The sequence below is a fragment of the Oryza brachyantha genome, chromosome 3, assembly GCF_000231095.2.
Source record: "Oryza brachyantha chromosome 3, ObraRS2, whole genome shotgun sequence".
Lineage (NCBI taxonomy): Eukaryota > Viridiplantae > Streptophyta > Magnoliopsida > Poales > Poaceae > Oryza > Oryza brachyantha.
In genome coordinates, this window is record NC_023165.2 from 11,182,161 (window position 1) to 11,202,793 (window position 20,633).

The 20,633-nt window shown below is 37.6% G+C and overlaps 1 protein-coding gene across 1 annotated transcript; it reads right to left on the bottom strand.

The window, feature by feature from the left end:
* Positions 1 to 330: 330 nt before the first annotated feature.
* Positions 331 to 2,544, bottom strand: LOC102720131 (desiccation-related protein PCC13-62-like). Its single transcript, XM_040521578.1, has 3 exons — positions 2,494 to 2,544; positions 2,120 to 2,352; positions 331 to 1,161 (listed from the first exon to the last, which is right to left on the bottom strand). Exons 1-3 carry the CDS (start codon positions 2,542 to 2,544, stop codon positions 540 to 542), a joined length of 906 nt encoding a protein of 301 aa, XP_040377512.1. The 3' UTR covers positions 331 to 539.
* Positions 2,545 to 20,633: the final 18,089 nt, after the last annotated feature.

A 20,633-nucleotide genomic window follows, 5' to 3' on the forward strand; every position in this document is an offset into this window, starting at 1 on the left:
ATGTTTGACCATTTGTCTTATTTAAAAGATTATGAAAATATTATTTATTTTGCGTGTAATTTACTTTATTATCGAAAGAATTTTAATAAAGAATTTTAAGTACTTTTTTTTATGTTGGTATTAAATTTTTAAATAAAACGAATGGTCAAAACACTGTAACAAAAAAAAGTTAAATATTTTACATTATAAAATGGATGTATGCTGACCGATAAGTTAACGAAAAACGTACTATATAATTAATTAATTATTATTAATAAAATGTAATATATATTAATTTAGTTTTTTAAAACAACTTTTCTATATAAAATTTTTATAAAAAGTTCAATAGATTAGGAAGCGTGAACATGACCGTAGTAGCATATTGAGTACTCCCTTTGCCAACAATGTTTATCTCTCAAACATCAACAACGTCAAATATAAATGACTTTAGGGAGAAACGACATATTTCTGTAATCAAACATATTCCTGCAATCATATTCAGTTGATGGCATTATTTCCAATTTTCTTCGTAATTATATACTTGGTCGTCGTCGATAACCTCAGTGGTTAACGCCAGGTGGCTTGGCGAGGAACGACCGGGCGATCTTGCCGTTGGCGCCGTCCGGGAAGAACCCGCCGGGCTTGCGCTCGTCGCCTGTGAGGTAGAGTATCCTGAGCAGCTCCGCCGGCGTGCGGCTGTAGGAGAGCGAGTCGGCGTCGGCGGAGAGGATGTTGGTGCAGATCCTCCCCTCGGCGCCGAGCCACGCCGGCACGGCGAGCCCCTCGTCCTTCACCCCGCACCGCCCCAGCCGGTTGCGCAGCGCCGACACGCGGTCGGTGATCTCCGCCACCGTGGCCACGGCGTCGCCCGCCGCGGGCTCGCGGCGGCGCTCGAAGAGGAGGGCGCGCAGGACGGCGTCCTGGCCGGACTCGACGGCGAGCAGGCCGGCGACGAGGCGCTTGGTGGCGTAGCCGTCGATGAGCGGGTTGGTGCCCGTGTAGCCGTTGATGCCGAGGTAGGGGATGACGTAGGCGGCGAGGAGGAAGTTGAGGCTGCTGACGTAGGGGTCGAAGGGTGGGTCCAGGCGGTAGCCGAGCGCCTCGTCCATCACCCTCGCGAAGTTGTGCGGGCTCAGGTCTATCCGCGGCCTTGGGAACCCACCCACGGTCTTCTGGATTGCCCTGAAAAGATAGAAATAAAAATCAGATTAATTTATTTTATAAGTTTGTACTAGTTAATATTTAATTAATTATATGTTAACGACTTTTCTCATTTAGTCCGGTTGTCATACGTGGCTGTGAACATAGTAGCACTTTAAAATCATTTTCAGTTGTAAACTATGAGGTACTGTAATAATACAGCCCACAAATTATACGTGTTAATCATGGTTTTTCTATCTCGAAGAGGAACTATTTCCTTCTTAACATTGTTGTTTGGAGCCATAAGCAACATGCTTTTACTATAGATTCTATGAGATTTGTATATTTATATCTACTAGCCAGATATCTATATGTTACAGCAAAAGTAAAACAAAAGGTACCACATAATTACTATTTCAAATATTAACCCACAAACCATATTATGATGGAATATGGTATCTTCTCTATAAATGCTTTCTACATAAATATTTTTATTATTGTTCTAATATATAACATAATTGTTTCCTGCTGCTATGGTTAAAAAACCTTATTATTTTGATAGTTCCATGTGCTTGTAGATATTGATGTTAGGTGAAGATATGTTTACCACCCTCAAGACCAACTTTTTATAACAGAGGTGAATGGCACTGTAAGTTTAGAGGTGACATATATATACAATATATCACCTCTACACTATCCTTATTATACTAATTTAACCATTAATTAACCAATCTACTATGTCCTTTTTTTAAATTTTTTTTAGAGATTGTGTAGAGATTACTTCTTGCATTACGAGTGGTTCATCCATTCCCCGTTCTCTTCTCTCATCACCTCAACATTTAATCCTATATGTTTTTTTATTAGGTTGTTAAAAGGTTTGTACGTATTTTAAAGGTGTAGATTCATTATCTACCTGCCGGTAATGTATGTTACATGGCATGTTCCATGTAATTGAGAAAAAAAAACAACTTTTATAAGTTGAAGTGTGATATTATGGAACCTCAGGTGGGCGATCTCCTGGAGGCCGAACTCGGCGGCGACGTCCCACGTCAGCTCGTCGAGGTCGGCCTTCCTGGCGCCCACCGGCGGCGGGCCGCCCAGCGTCAGGTTGGGCGCGAAGTGGTCCAGCCCCTTGCCGTAGGCGGCGATCAGGAAGAACTCCGCCTCCGTGTACTCCAGGTTCAGCGCGAACCGCACCGTGTCCACGTCGTGCGGGAACACGGCCACCGGCGTGCGCGGCGGCGGCGGTTTGCACTGCGCCCCGCCGCCGTCACCGCCGGCGGCGTTTCCTGCCGCCACCGCCGACGACCCTGGCGCCGGACAGGTCGCCGGGTCCCCCTCGCCTGGCCGGCCGGCCGCATTGCAGGAGCAGACAAGGAGCGGCAGGAGCGCGAGGAGCAGGGAGCAGTTACGTGCTGACGCCATCTCTTTCGGCTAACACTGATAGTAGTAGCTTCAGTTTCATGGTGTTGATCAGCGCTCGGCCTTCCCAATTTATATTGAACAGCTTGCACGGTAGTGTAGTGTAGCTACCCTTCTCTAATCTCGTTTTGCCTTATTCTTCTGCTACCTTGTATCAAAATTTAAATTCTTAGCTTTAAATTTAGAGTTAATTTTAGTTTTTTTAGCGTAATTTATTTTTAGCTTCGCTTTTATATTATTATATATATAATTTTTATTAATAATTAATTTGTAAATATGACGTCAAAGAACGGGAATGATTACCTATTCGCCGCTCTCATATGTGACATTTAATCAATATGTTCATGATACGTGGGTCCAGATCATACACATAGAATGACAAATATATAAATTCGCTATTGTAGCAGTGGCAAAAAGTTAAATCCCCATATCTTCAGCTAAAACCAATAACTCATCCTGTAGCGCTCCTGTTATGTCACAATCCTATCTTAGCATCTGCAACCAGGTCAATTAATCAAGCTTGGCAGCAACGGATCAACCAACAGAGCCGAGGAACGTTAGCTAGCCAGCTAGCTGCTTAATTACATCTCTGAAAAAAGAATAGAAGAGGCCCTCGTTCTTTGGGGGCAGATAGGATTGTGACATAACAGGAGTTACAGGATGAGTTATTGGGTTTTAGCTGAAGATATGTGGATTACTTGTCGGAGCTGAAACGTAATCTATTCAGTCTAGAAGGTAGTTCATTCATGGATAAATCGTTTTCTGCGGCAGATTTTGGACACTTGACCTGAAACTGTTAGAAAAGGATTGCACCACGAAAACTTCCTAGTTCATTCAGCTTATTTTTGGATCATCCTGGTGCGGGCAGCAAAACGTGCAACTGCTCGGTATCATCTTTTCGCTTTTACTTATATACTATGAACCAATATTTAAATTTTAACATTAAATTTAAAATTAATTTTAGGTTTTTATCATATTTTATTTCTGAGCCTTGGCTTTTAGATTGCTAAGAATATATATATATATAACTTTTATTTATAAATTATTTTTCAGTTACAAATATGTTGTCCGGCTTTTTTTCAAGGGCAAGCGTTCACCAACCTTATCAGGTCAGGTGGAGGCAATGCATGTTGTCATTTCATTGTTGCGTCTTAAAACGAGGTTGTTTCCATTTTATAGTAGTAGTAGTAGTTAGCAAATAGCCCAGAAAAATGCAATCTTTACTTATTTGAAGTTCTCCAATGGGATTGTATTTTTTTCCTTTTGTGGAATTTCTTTTGGTATTTGGCACCCTTTCAATCTGCACTTGAGATCACATGCATATCAGCCATGCATTATCACCCATCCTTCTAACTGGGATGTGATTAGAGCATCTCTAAGAGAATTGTGTTAAAATTTGACTCATCAAATGTTAATTTAGCCATCCATATGAAAAAACTTCATCTCTAAATTATATACACTCCAATAGACTCTTTACCGCCACTGTCTAAATCCTAACGGGTGTTACCCATACCTGTAGCAACATCCATACCAGGCTCGGCCATCTTCCTCGCAGGGTGGCGCTACAAACAGGGTGAGATCAGAGGCAGGGGCACTGGAGACTGGGGCAGCGCCGAAGACGGTGGGGGCGGCAAAGACTGGGGTGACACCAGGGGCGGAACAGGCATGGGGCGGCTTGGGCTTAAGTCCCATGCTTGGCTAAAAAATACATGAAGAGTATGTTAAATTTTAGTTAAGATTTATCCAAATAATTTATACTCTATCATTTGAGCTCTAGGTTTATGAAACTTCTGGCTCCGCCCCTAGGTAACACCATAGACAACAGGGGCGACAGAGACCGGACCGACGTAAGAGACAAGGCGCGATTGGAGACCGGGGTGGCGCCGAAAATCAGAGCACCCACTGGATAGGCTCCTCCACTGTGTGCGACGGTTTCTCTGCTGTGTTCGTGGCTGCGTGCAACGATTTAGCTCTAGAGGGGATGATTCATGTGCACACGCTAGGTAGGAGGATGACTTGTGGGCCCAACAATGTTGGGGCCACATATAGCAATTATGTTGGATGGGAGAATGATTTGATAAGTTTGGACATTGAGGAGGTAAGTTTAGATATTTGAATGACATAACAAGTTAAATAGATAGTCTCTTGGAGATCAATTGTTTAACATAATGGCTAAAATTTGATATGAGGAGTTATTTGGTCATTCTTTTGAAGATGTCCTTACACGTAATTTAACATTACTCTTAGGAACAGTAGTGGACGCATGATTTTGGTGACGGCGCAGAGTTATCGAAACACTATTAAGTGAAAAGATAATAGTAACGAAATTAACATGCTGGGTTTTGTTACTAGTGCAAATAAAAACATCTGTACAGACTTCATAATTAAAGGCTAAAGCTTATCTTAACTATGTTCGTATCACTTTTCCATTTTAGTGCGGAGGTGAAGTCTTTTTTTTTTTCGCTGTGCTGAAGTGAAAACAAGACTGTGTGGTAGTAATCTCGTGAAGGGTTCAGGTTATCGTGTCTTGGTGGTAAGCTCTGTTATCACGTGGTAAGCATGGCAAATCGTAAAAAACCATACAAAACAATATAGAAAAGTTTAAATTATTTTTAAGATTTTAAACGATCATTCTCTTGAAGTTTACGCTATCATTTCCTAGTATCTGCCAATATCAAGGGATCAACGTCGGACGAATCCATGAAAATAACCTAAGGAACTGTAGGCTGATTTTGATGGGATTTGTCTGTGTGCTAACAAAACAATTAAAGCTATAAAGCCCCACGCATACAGTTTACACACAAAGCTGTGTTTCAAGCTAGCTTATTAATTCTTAGTTCTTTTTCCTTTTAACCTTTGCACCCACACCTAGTGAACTTTTAAATGGTACACGTTTTTAGGAAAAAAGAATTATGTATAGAAGTTTATCATTTGACATTTTTAAAATATTTTTTTTATAATTCTATCGTCAATCCGGCTATCATAACAATCAGAAAATTTTTCCTCCTCTATTAAAAAAGGCCACCACCATAATCGCTACCGTTGTTTTATGTCTTGTACTCACCCGTGCTACCAAATTGCATGAGACTGGAGCACATGAATTTAGAACCACATTATCTATTCAATGTTTACTCTTTTGGCTGTCATGTTGCAAAGTATTATTTTTCATAACTGTTCAGTTCACCTTTAGCATTAGTTCACCATCAAGTATGTATAATGTTTTATTCTTTTTATAGATTGACCTAGGACTTCGGTTAAGAGACAATATTAGTGAGAGCTTCGGCTCATTGCCTTTGCTTCTTGGATTATTAGAAATGATATTGTTTTTATAGATTAACACTAAAATTACTTAAAAAATATACTCCTAGTCTCTCTGATCTTGTTCATATCTATATAAATACCAATAAATTTAGACATATATACAAATGTATTAATACGTAAATGGATCTATATAAGATCAGAAAATCTTATAATACGAAGAGTGTATTTTAGATGGCCATATTGGCTCCATTTTTCTTTGGCACAACTGCAAAAGTGTGCCGAGTTAGAAGCACGGTATGACGCACTATTGAGACTAATTTTCATCAACTACGGTTAGAGATGTAAGGATATACGTTGCTTTTAATATTTTTTCAACTTAAATTTTGTTGTTTTTTATGGGCATGTGGACTTATCACTTAATGCTGAATTTTCGTAGTAATAATTTAGGGCCGAAAGCTCTTTAGCTTAGGCTAGAAGTTATACCATTATTATCAAAACAACATGGACCTAATTTATGCTGGTTAGTTTTGTTGGCCCATTTGCCTCGATTTGGACTTGACTCCTACATATGGGCTGTGGGCTAGTGCCCCACTGCCAACTTCTAAATCCAACACTAAGAGCATCTCAACGATGCACCAAAAAAGTTCGCAAAAGATTTTTTTTTTTTGGTTTTACCATAAAAATAGAACTCGAACAGATAACCAATCTTATTCCTAACATATCCCTACTCCCAATTCTAGCCCAAAAGTAAATCAAATCTAGGGAAGTAATCCGTGTTTCCAATCTCTTGTTACACGGGAAATATCGCACCTACAATGTGTGGAAGTGGTCGTGGCGCCCTTTTTTTTTTTTGGGTGATCCGTATTTTCCTCCCTCTCCATTGATTTTGGAGATGCAGAAAAATTTGGTAGGATATTACCTTATTGATGACACGTATGATTAGAACATCAACTTAGGTGGTGTTTAGATGGAGAAGATGGAGAAAATTTTTAGAAGAAATATCACGTCAAATGTTTGACCGGATATCGGAAGGGGTTTTTGGACACGAATAAAAAAACGAATTTCACGTGCTAGCCTAGAAACCGCGAGACGAATCTTTTGAGCCTAATTAATCCGTTATTAGCACATGTTGGTTACTGTAGCACTTATGGCTAATCATAGGCTAATTAGGCTCAAAAGATTCGTCTCAAGATTTCTTCCATAACTGTGCAATTAGTTTTTTGGTTCATCTATGTTTAATGCTTTATTTAGATGTCCAAAAATTCGATGTGATGTTTTTTTAAAAGTTTAGAAACTAAAAGAAACCTTAGTGCTCCATTTTCCCACGAAATAGAAGAAACGACGATACGCCGTTGAAGCGACGTCAGACATCGTTCGTGCGTGAGGGGAGAAGGAAGATAACGATCCCATTTTGTTTACGTGGCTAACTAACCAGCCATTAGGATCCAATTTTGGGTCTCTGTTAGAGTAAGTGTCACTTCTTAGGCCAATTGTTTTTTAAGGACTTCATTACATGATTTTTGATATTTAATTTTTAGCTTTCTATTAAAGATGCTTTAACGAATAAGTTTTCTATAATCTTAGACTAGGGCTATTTCCTACAATTTATTATTTCCATAAATCTCTCTCATCTCCAACCGTTGTCCACGTAGTATAGTGGGAACTATTTTGATGGTTGCGATTTCTTGAAGTAGCATGTGTGTCGAGGTTGGTACAGTTGGGCTAGCCGAATTGGGCATGCCTAAGTTATAGCAATTTAATAATTCTTGTCGTTTTAGTGAGTGGTACTATATGCACGATGTTGCTTTACGAACAAACGCGGTAGCCACGGTGACACCGCTGTCCAGCTACGTTACTGTCAGCACCGCTGTTCGGCTCCATTCACACCGCTTATCGTTCGTGTTCGATCATACGATAATCGTATGTTAAAATTCATATGCACAACATTTTCCCATTTTTGTAATGATACAATATACTAAATTTATTTTTGAATGTGTTTCTCTATTGAAATAAATAAATCCTCACTTTTATAAAAAAAATACTCTTTACGACTCATATATATATATTATATAGATTTATTAGCATTCATATGAATTTAGATACTACCGAAAAGTCTTACATCGTGAAACGTAAGTAGTAATAGTAAAAGTTTTAAAAGTTCGATCGTATCGTTGTTCAAAAGGATAAGAATTATGGAATTAGAGTATGAGATGTTTGGGAACAGGTTGGGCATGCACAAAAATTGGGATCGATGGACTTTAAAAAATATGGAAAAATTGTGGAACTGAAGTGAGTATGAGAATGTTTAGTAGTGGCCATGTGTAAAAATTGGGATGGACTTGGGGAATATGTTAGAGACCTGATTTCTGACTAAATTCCCAAAATCTTCCTTTAGAGAACATGTTTTAAGCTTGCTCTAAGGGGTTGATTAGATGAGGCTAAACTTTCTAGCCCTATGTCACATCGGATATTTGGACACTAATTTGATGTATTAAATATAGACTAATAAAAAAACTAATTTCATAAATGAGTGCTAATCCACGAGACAATTTTTTTAAGCCTAAGTAATCCATAACTAGAGCATGTTTACTGTAGCATCATATAGACTAATTATAGATTAATTTGGCTTAATAGATTCGTCTCGCGAATTAGTCCAAGATTATAGATGAGTCTTATTAATAGTCTACGTTTACTAAATTAATTAAGATGTATGCTGATTCTTCTGTCGATTTTTACTCCAAAGAGACGGTGCCGAAGATACATTTTCAAGCAATCAGGCGTCGAATCGTGCTTGGCCCTGCCGCCGCTCCTCGGACGGCTCGCTGGTAATAAGCTAGCCACCAGCAAGGATAAAAGAAACATCGCCAAGCCCCATCTCATCGTTATTTTCGGCTTGCATTGGTAAATTCGTATATGAAACAAATGTTAATGGCTCCACGCTAATCTCTAACTCCCTTAGTTAATATTTTATTTGCTGCTAATGGGTCCATGTTAATCTCTAACTTCTTTTGGTTAGTATTTTATTTGCAATTTATGATAAAAAAAGGTTTATTCAAACTGATGCATCCCGAACACAAAAAAGGATTTAAGGCACTGAAAATTAAATCAACTTATAGGTTACTTAAAATTTGATATAAACTTTGATATGAATAATACAAATAGGATTTTTTTATGTACCTTAGGTATACGTGAGCCATCTAACACGATAGATCCAATAGACCAGATGGTCTTATACTACGGTGGTTAGATCACGTAGTAGTGTAGTGGAAGGGTATTAGTGGAAAAAGTTTTTGATGACATTATTGTAAATAATTAGTTGATGAAGGTTATTGCTAGTTGAATAAGATTGAATCCAACTGACTAGATCGAACGAATTCGAAGGGAAATGAGGGGTGAGAAGGCATGGCTAGGGCGGCTCGGGCTACCCGAGCGCCGCTGACCGGTCCTAGGCTTCGTCCGATGGTTTGAGCTATGGGCATCACCACCTTTAAAGCAGCGGAGGAGGTGGTGTCGACAACGGTCATCATCAATGAGGAGATACGTGCAGTGAGGGTACATAAGGGGAGCCTGAAGCTGGAGAAGGCAAAGGAGAAAGACGATGAGGGGGCAAAGACGGTCACCGCTAAGACCTTGAAAGCTGCATAGGCTTCTCCCGGAGTGGCCAAGCAAGAAGAGGGTAAAGATGCCAGTGAGGTGGTGGCGCCAGCGAGCAACAATGGCAGTGGAGGACTAGAGGTGGCCGTGTCATAACTAGGAAACAAGCTGCTCGCGACGCTCAAGGAGATCTAAGAGCTTTTTGTGCACACCACCGAGGCCAGCAAGAAGATGACTGTCATGCTTGAGGCCACCTCCCGGTCCTGATGCTCAAAGTTCTTGACTTAACTATGCATCATAACTTTTCTGGCCTCAATTTCTCTCTTTCTTACTGCCACTAACTTACTTAATCTATGTCACTCACATTATCTTCAGATTTTAGACTAGAACAATAGGAGGACACACATGAGTTCCTACGTTGTTAGGAGGACACACATGAGTTCCTACGTTGTTTGATGGCCATGCATAAGTGCACCTATAATCCCAAGTCTAAGTATAAACCCTTATGTTTTGATGAAGAAAATATTGTTAAGTAGTTTTTTGAAGGCTGACTAAAAAACCAGTTATTTTGATTCATCACCATGCTACTTTGTTGTCTCATGCTATAAAATTACAACCGAACTAATTCTGTATATCTCGTTGATTTGTTGCCAATGTGACACTGCTTAGAGACATATGAACTCTTTCTTGATCTTAGCCTGGAGATTAATCAGGTTGATCAACTTGTTGATGCCTTGGAATCTTTTATCAAGTTGAAGCAAATTTGTGATTTCTGAAGACAAGGTAACCGGTGAACATTGTAACACAAAAGTTTGTAACCATCAACTTATGCTTGACAGATCATCCGATGTCGTTTTGTTTCATATAAAGTGTTTCACCGCACTTGATAGTTTTGTTGAAAAGATTGACAAACATGTGATGTACCCATTAGAACTTAATTTGAAGCCACTTCATAGTGATCCTGATGTCAATGTGATGAATATTATTTTTTAAATTTGTACTATACCAAACTAGAGCAAAGAAATCACAATGAAAGAAACATTAAATATGGAGCAGTAAGAAAAAAAAATTACAGGAATTCAGTCATTGCACCTCTCTCTTATGTGGTTAGCATCAGATTACCTTATTTCTAAAAACATGAACACACGTGAAAAAAATCAGCTATTATGAATTGATAAAAAGGATGAATAATTTTTACAAATAAAGTTTTGAACAAATCATCCGACTTACCACTTAAGAGCTGGAGGATCAATTGGATTCCACCGTTTGATAAAGATTGGACATAGACTGTCCATTTCATCTTTGAGAGCATGATTAATAAATTGCCCTTCCACATGAATTAAGTAAATGACTAAAATAACCATCTAAATCAATGGCTAGATTTAATCCTACTACACTGCTACCAAAACTAGTAAGAGGTATCATAAAAGAGGCCAACAAATAATTGTTACAGCCAGTGCATAATTGGAGATGTGGGGAGCTAAAATAACAAAAATGACAACATGCAGTATATACATCCATCTTGTTTCAGTTTTCTCCAAAATCTTACTATCAAAACATAAGTTGAGGTGTGTACAAAAATGGTGTAGCATCCTACTTGACATGTATATACGCAATGCGATTGTGCAAATTAAGGGTGCACTGAAATATATTTTTATAGATAATGCATTAGCCCTGGCCTCTGCATCCGAAGCATGCAGATGGATGCACACAACAAATATTGAAATACAAATAGTGTTGCGAATGGTGCAGGTAGGAGTAGAGCAGAAAAAACATGAAACTTTAGGTGGATAGCATGTACTAAGTATGAATCTATCACGATGAATGTCTTGAGGGGTAGTATAAATCAAAAGGGGTACCAATAATACTGTAACTAATTTGGCTGACAGAAAGGACGGCACGACGAAATTCACATGATATACCTGCTGCTTATCTGCTGGGTATAGGGAAACATTGATGCAAGAAGTATGCCCATAACAATTCGTAGTACTTCATAATAACCACCAGAGTCGCAAAGAGTAGTTAACTCCGGTTTATAAACTGAAAGCTAGCTGCAAACCCAAGATAGCACACTCAAAAAAGTCAAAATAACTTTGGGCACTGGATGGATGACTGATGATTTTAGCTAAGAGCATTCCCAACAGCTAATCCAAATTTTATTATCTATATTTTCATTTAGATAACCATCTAAAATAGATATTCTATTCATATCAGTTAGAACATCCCAACAAATCCGTCGTCCCATTTTTTATTCTGAAAATAAAAGATGGAGAGTATAAATTGAGCTCTAACAGAGCATCCATTTCATCTTTTATTTTTGGATGTTATTCATATTAAGAGAGAAAAAAATCATACTTAAATGTTCTCTCTCCAACATCCAAAAAGATACAAAGGATGTCATATATGGATGATCTGCTGGGGTGCAAAGAGATATGAACGATGAAACTGTTTTTATGATCTCCAAATAAAGATATGGATGACTAAATTTAGATGAGCTGCCGAGGATGCTTATCACACCAACAGAACATCCATTTTACATCATCCATATATATTTTGTTAATATTTTACACTCTCCTCCTCTCATGGTGTTAATGCTTTATTCTTTTGTGACTGGATGTTGAGATATGGAATGAGAAGATAGAATATTCATATTTAAAGCTTTTCTCTTTAATATGGATGATGCTCTATTTTTCGATGATGAGATAGAGTATCTGTTAGTGCAATATTTTTTCCTCACATACTCTATTTTTCGGATGAATAATGAGATAGAATATCTGCTGAGAATGCTCTAAGAGATATATTACCTCTATTCTAAAATAATATCTTTTTGACCCCTCTTATTTGTCTCAAAATAAGTTTATCTTAAAGCAGTCATTGTGTTGGAGTTTATGATAGTATGGAAATAAATACATTGGAGCTTAGATAAAGTAAGAAACAATTAAAATTTGATAACATAAAGGATATTCAAGTTTTTTTTCTTCTGTATTGTTATTATGTGTAGGATGAGTGAAAACTATAGTTTGGGGATCGGGTGAGTAGGCTATGAGCTGAGTATAAACACGTAGAGGAGAGAATGAAAAATAACAAGTATTAACTCTCATGCACGAGCTACTTCACATATGTTTCAATATATATGCATTACATATATAAATGAAAGAAAGATAGATGAGAAAAATACTGAATCCAATTTATTATACAAGTTAATTTTGTGATGAACTTAGTTGGCTCCGCTATTAAACTTGCTCGGGCGTTTTGCAGGTTCAGAATTGGGTTAGGGTGTTTGTCAACATTCGTATTAGCGGTTGGATGAAGCTACACCGCGACATGAAAATACGGTATATAACTGGCTTATGATTAATTAAATATTATCTATTATAAATTTAAAATATTTTTCCAAAATAAAATTTTATATAGCACTCACATACTTTTTATTTGATGTCGTTGACTTTTTCGCGTACGTTTAACCAATCCATTTGTCTTATTCAAAAAAGTTATTAATAAGTTATTATGATTTGATTTATTAATGTTAGAAATTTAAACATGACTTATAATTTTACGTATTTAGATAAAAAATTTAATACAATAAACGGTCAAACATATATAAAAATCAAATGCATCAAATTTTAAAGAAATGAGGGAGTGAGTTTTTTTTTAGAAAAATACTTATTCAACCGTTTGAAAAGCATACCCATCATAAACCAGAAAATATCTCTCGTCAATAAGTCGAAAGAAAAATCACTGCCTGGCATTTGGAGTTTAAATTGGGTCTCTTTGGCTCTATGTTCCTGACATGTCTAAAATACCGGACAAAAATGCCGTGGCACAAAAAGGCCGGTAGTCAATTTGGCCCAAAATTGTTTAGGCTTAAGTCTAGTGTGATAGATTACTGTTCACGTGGGCCCTTGGTTGGATGAGCTGAAATCTCGGCCTATAAGCCCGGAATAGGATTAACGGTTTGCTTGGGCCTTCTCCATGAACACTTTGTTGTCTGATAAAATAGATCAGTCCAAAAACAATACCGTGATAAACATATATAAAGAGGGTAAATAGGTGGCCAAAAATGCATTTTAGATACTATTTTAACGTTAGAATGACAAGCTTTCCTTGTACTCTGTGTTCACAAGTACAAGCATTTCAAGAGTTTAACCAATCATCAGTTCTTGTTTAAATTTCATTCTATTTTACTCTTAATTAACCCCCCACACTTATTTATTTCTTATTTAATAATAGACAACATATTCTTGATCTCAGTAAACAGTCTATACATGTTTATATTTATAACGGAGAGAGTAGCATTAATTTAAGCAGCACAAATGCAACATCGAAATCATTGAAAGTATGATACAACATCACATCTATCAGTAACAAAGATCCATCAATGATAAAGAACAATAAAGTTTTCTTTATCTAAAAAAACCATCGACAATAACACTAATACTTAATAGGGGTAATTGTACATTTGTATTTGTGTCCCTGTTTTCAATTCCAATATTAAATTTTGTTTTTCTCTTTCTTCAACTTTTAGTGAAGATTGTGTTTGCCCCCATGCCGTTAAGTCCTTTTAATGGTGTTAAAGATAAGTGTGCCATTTGCAGATTTGTTCATACTTTTTTTTGGATGATTTGGTGATTTTGCCCCAGTTTTGACATTAATTTTGCCCATGTTTTGCTCATATTCAGTTATAGAAAATAAGTTCAAGCAAAAGCATGATATTTATTTTCATCATTTTTGATATACTCTAACACTGTTAAGGGTATGTACTTAATGGAATGGGACATATACAAGCTTTCATTTGAATAAATGAGGGCAAAAATCACAGTTGAAAAAGGCCTGGATATAAAGAGATGAAAACATGGGTGGACGCAATTGCCCCTACTTAATTGTACTACAACGAAACGCATTTATTTACAACAGGCAACCAAGTCCTCTACAAACGGAGACATCTCACACATGCAGCACACCGATGTGTGCAGGTACTGTTCTGCATCAAATTAAGAATCCAAAATAATTTTGAATTTTAAACTTTGACTTTTACAGAAAAAAAAACACCTAAACATTTCTACTTGTCCAGTTAGCAACCATAGAAAAGAAGAGAGCTATGAAAATTTCTCTGCATTATTACAAAGAATCGACGAAGAAAATCCCTGAAACTACTCCCACAAATCAAATTCTGAAACTGAAAAAAATATCAGGTTCGGATTATAACCTGCAGTACAAACAAAGCAGCGCGCCTCGCGCATCAATTCGACGAGGCCGATGAATGGATGGATGGATTGCGCCGCCATGGTCCTGCAAACGAAGCTGTTGCGTTGAATTATTGGCGAGGAGGAGCAAATGCGGCGAGAACGACGGCTCGAAACCTTGACAAATTTTTCAGGGATCTGACGAATCACACCACCACCGTGTCTCTCTCATGTCGTAGCATGTATCCAGTCGAGATCAGTTCCTTTTTTTTTTTTTCAGTTACCGACATGTTCTTCACAGTTGAAAACTTTGGTCTTGAATTCGACAAAGAAGATGTACGGGGTGATTGATTGGATTATTAAATAAAAAAGAACCAACGACATATTTATAAATAAAAAATAATTTATAAATAAAATGTTTAGTACTATGATAAAAAACCCTAAAATTTACTCTAAAATTGATTAAAAATTTAAAATTTGACTTCTAACCATAATTATAAACGCAAAGATGAGGCCGGTAGTTTGGTGGCACGTGGCAGTGTACTGACAGATTAGTATCCTCTGACTTATTTCCCTTTGACGTGAATCGCTGAAATGAATCAGCAAATATATCAGTAATCTAAAGTTAGAAGGAATCAAGGAAGTAGAACTGTAATGCAATGCACCCCCGTCTCTCTTGTTGCAATCGATCGAACAGTCAGCTGCATCAAATAATCCTATTAAGCAGAGCTCATGCAGAACCGCAAATCGGCAATCTTGTCACTTGATATACTGCTCCACATGAGAACACACATAATAATTCACTTCACAGGCAAAAAAAAAAAAGCTCATTTCAGTACAGACATGATATGACACGATGGAATCAAAGCATGTACTGCAAAGTTAAGCAGTACCAGTAGTGCTCGTAAAGCAAAAGGCCAAAAACATGCATGTCGTCCTTTGTACAATATCAGGCCCAAAACACTAGTGTCCACGGTCACACATAAACATACATACCTCTCTGCAGTCTGCACTGCCCATAACCTGCTGCTGTATGATGAGGGATACAACACATGCAATTTGGGTTTGTTTTTTTCTCCCCATGATTTTTGTTTATAAAAATGATCCTGCTGTACTCTCGGTGTCAACAAGTGCGAGCATCACTTTCTCCACTTAATTTTTTCCATGATCAAATCCTAATCCCACAGCTAACCCCCCTTTTATTACCACGTCTTAATCCACTAGTCTGCTAGCAAAGTAGGTTAACTGGACAACTCTCCGGTACATTTTACTGGTAGTATCATACTTTGTTAATTACTTGTTTAGCAGTATTTTTTAATTTTATTTTTTTGCAATAAAGATCATACTAAAAAGGACGATACTACCCGTCAAATTTCTATTACACCTAATATTGTTAGTAGTATAATTTAATCAGTCGGCCGATAAAAATAGATCAATGGTATGAATTAAATTATACTACCAATAAAATGTACCCGAGTCAGCTCCAAGCTAATTAGCTAACTAATAAAATGCAGCTGCTTGGTTGTGCAAAGTATACTACTAGCTGCAGTACGAGATGTTGCTGTCTGATCTTGATTAGGCTGCAGGGAAGCAGCACATGGAGTTTAGCCTAATGGCCGCCTGTTAATCCTTGCCCCCCGAAAGAAAACCTCATCGCCATTGGCTAATGGAGGTCGGACTCCTGTGTTAACTACGTTATCTCTTCTCTTGCTGACACAGAGCCATTAAGATAATGAAACTGTTGCTGCCATCGTCGTCGCTGATCTGGGTCATAGACTTCGACGCCAACGCCGACCGTGCCGCCGGCGGCGGCGACGTACGGTTTTTACTGCTGAAAACTTCGCCGGTTTTATGCCGTCACTCCGCTGACCCTGACGCATTCCGGCATCAGCAAATGAGCAAGACGACAGCTGCATGGGTAAGCGTCGCGATGAAAGGAGACGTGTACGCAACTACGTGTCTCTTGCTCTCTCACACAAACACACGATCATACTTATTTATTATTGGCTCCCTACCTGAAAAATAATAATAACATGTTTACGGGGTTTTATTATTGTAACGTGTTAGAAACTTGAGCGGATGGTTAGGAGTATTTTACTTAATAACTGTCTAATCTACGAATTGATAATAATTTTTGTACCTTTTTATTTTATTTGGTAATCTTAACCACACACACAGAGAGTTAATAGTGTTCTTGCTACGTATGTACTACCTTTCGTATTAAAGGTTTTCATTGAATGTATATAATTTATACATATGTCTGTTCATTAGCATCCATATAAATTTAGGCAAGCTAAAAAATTTTACATTGTTAAACGGAGGGAGTATCATTCTAATGTAGGCTTTTATCCCCATTTATCTTTTTTTCCTTATGCTTATAAACTAAAATTTAAATTTTCCACCTTAATTCTAAAGTTTTTTATTGTATTTTATTTTTCAATATTGATTTTTAAATCGTTAAGAACAACCATATAAAAGTTATTCATAAATTATTTTTCAGTTACAAATATATCGTTTGGTTTTTTCCTTCAAAAAGCGAGGCCCATGCATATGCTTATAAGTAAAAATTTGAATTTTCAAACTTAAATTTAGAGTTAATTTTAGGGTTTTTAATTATAGTTTATTTTTCAGAATTTATTTTTATATCACTAAGAAATTTCATATAAAAGTATTATTCATAAATTATTTTTTATTTGTAAATATGTCATTTGACTTTTTCTCTAAAAAGGTCAAATAATAACTGGTGCTAGTTGTCTGAGATTCAAATAGAGCTTCCATTATCTCAAAAACACGCACGATCAGCTGATCAAATCTGCGTCTTGCAGTAGAGATTAGCTAGGGCCAGGATATATGGTATTCAGATATCGCATTGCGGCTGCATGAAACGATCATTAGACTGCACTGATCACGGCGTGTTCTTATCCTTTTCCATCCCTGATCTTGCTTCTGGTTTAAGACTCCAGGGACAGCCAAGATCGACGGAGCTCTCAGAAAAGGTAAGGTAAAAAAAAAAAAAACCGTGGGCTCTGAACTGAATCTCTGAATACTGAATGAATGGCCAGGCAAAAGATCTCTCCCTCCAAAAGCTCCTTTTTACGGATATTGTTAAGGTTTGCAAGAAAAGATGATCGTAAAGGCAGGGGAGGAGAAAAAAGAAGGAAGATGGCCATGGGCTTGCGTGACTGCGTGTCAGACTGTCACCAGTTCGTCCTGCTGCTGCTGCTGCTGCTGCAGCAGCTGCAGCTGATTGCCATCGGTGCCGACGCAGCTCCATGTCAGCCCCATGGCTCTTTCTAGTGTAAAGTCATCACCTACCACTTCTTGTTTCTGGAATGTGGCCATGCGCATCCATCAGATCCGATTCAGCTCCGAAAGGATCTCCTGATCGGTCTCTTCTCCTACCAAAGGGGGTACAGGTACAGATACAGCCTGTGTTTGAGCTAGCTCAAATTTTCTTCCTTTCTTTTAAATTCAAGTCCTGTTTAGTTTTCAAAAATTTTTCTAAAAATATCATATCGAACTTTTAGACATCTAAATAAAACATTAAATATATGTAAATATTAAAACTAGTTACACAGTTATGGAGAAAATAGTTAGACGAATCTTTTGAGCTTAATTAGGACGTGATTAGTCATAGGCGCTATAGTAACCAGTATATGCTAATGACGGATTAATTAGCCTCAAAAGATTCATCTCACGGTTTTCAGGCGAAATCTATAATTTGTTTTGTAATTAGACTACATTTAATACTTTAAATATACTTTAAAGTTAAAGTTATGATGCGGTATTTTTTAACTAAACAAGGCCTCGGTAATGTTCTGCTGCTACCTGCTGCCGACCGGTCTGCTCTCACTTTGGTTGGTCAGATAGATTGATTAATTGGGTACTTGTTTCTGAACAGATGGCATGGAAGTTTCAATACTCAGTAGTTTTCTTTGGAAAAAAATATTCATCAGCTGAATCTAGCAAAGCATTTATTTCCAATAGGGACAGTATCCAGTAAGAACAGTTCAATGAAAACCGCCAGGCCTGAAGATAATCAGGACATCGACAGAGGCTAGTCAACCAGAAGATTCAGAACGCATCTTGGAATAGAAAATGTCAGAGCTATTTACTGGCCTGCTTGCAGCTTCCTTTCACGAATTTTCACAGCTTTGAGACGTCGTAGATGTAAACAAAGAGGCTAACTCCGGTGCATATATTACTTATAGTATAATTTAATCTAAGTCGTTGATCTAATTTTATTGGACGGTTGTGATTAAATTATATTACCAACAATTTTAGGTGTAGTAGAATTCTGAGAGGGTAATATCATTTTTTTACTATGATAGTAAGTGGGTCTTGTTGGGTTTTTTTTATCCATGCATAATGTGATAAAAAATAATAAATACAAATATAATATTAATCAAAGTACGAATACCCTTTTAAATCAATGGACGAGATTAGTTCTACTGACAGGATTATACTACGAGTAATATACACCGAAGCATTACCCAAACATTAATGGGATTATGAACTTCGCTACATCGATGCGTCAGCATTTGTAATATTCACAATTTTAGTCATCCACCGGTTTAATTTCTTCGAAAACGACATGCCGTTTTGTGCTAACAAGGTGAAAAACCACTTGGTGCAGTAAAATATCTGCTAGCAGCAAGAACTCCATGCCATGAGATGATCAGAGAAAATTCAGCACAGCAACCATTTTCTGCAGAATTTTAAAAGAAGAAGAAATCTCCTGACTTACTCTGCAGCACAAGTTTCTTTCCTGAACGACATAAACTTCTTCCCCAACCGGCAAAATTTAAGTGCATTATATTACCTATCGGTAGGAGTTCTCAACATCATGAACGATTTCAGAAAGCAAAGCTACGAAGAGCCACACTCTTGGCTGATTGCCCCCAAAATTATTCTCCACATGCAGCAGAAGACAGAGAGAGAGAGAGCAAATTGAGTTTCTTGAGAAAGGGATGCCACGTTTTATTTTAATTAGGTCAGAGCCGGCCGATTGCGATATCTCGACCTCGCAGAGTTTTTGCAAAAATCGCTTTAGTTAGTACTAAAGCTCCTGCAGACAGGTACATATACACACACATTGGTAGGGGCCAAGAGGTTAAGTATTTGGCAAATCATTCTGGCAAATGTCGTCCCTACGCACTAATGCCGTCCTTGTTGCTCCTGTTCTTCCCTTGACAGCTAGTAGCAGGCCAACATGTCCCAAAATCCAAGTTATTTTCAAGTTTGGTCAGATGTAGCTTTTCATCCGATGTACTCGATTTTGTTGTAGTCATATTTAATTTTGACTGTTTTCTTTTTTCAGTTCAGCAGTTGCAAATTATTTTTGTAAGACTGTTACTCTTGCTGCTACCTTTTGATCCAGGTATTACTAAATGATTCATTGTTCGTAGAAAGATTCACACAAAACTTTTTCAGAAACCAAAATGAGGTGCTTATATTAATTTTTAGGGCACCTCGCTGCAAATTGTAAGTTTCTCTCGCTGCAAATTGTAAGTTTCTAGATTGACGGTACCTATAAAACAACAAAAGGCGACATTTTTTTAAGACTTACTCTTGCATCTACCTTTTGATATAGGTGCTATCATATGATTCAACATATACCTAGCTAGATTCTCAAAGAACTTTTTTTTTTAAAAAAAAGAGGAAGTGACCAACAAAATGAGGTATGCAACCTTTTGCCTCGCTACAAATTACAAGTTTCTTGATTGACACTACCTAACATACATTTTTAAGAAAAGTTTAATCTTTTCTTTTTCTGACTGGACGGCCACGGGTGTGCGAAAAAGGCATGAGCCGTCTAAAATTAACAGTTATATAGGGAACCAAAGCAGTTAGACCATGCCAAACTGCTAAAACCTTGATGACTGTTAGCTAGCTAGACAGTCAGGCCGGCGTTTGCATATTCTTCATATTCCTCTCTCCATCACGCTAACTAAACCCAAAAGATGCAGCAAACATATGTGAGAGGAGCAAGAAATGACTCAAAAGTTCACTTTGCAGATGCAGCATGTGATGGTCACCAGCTAAGCATCTCCA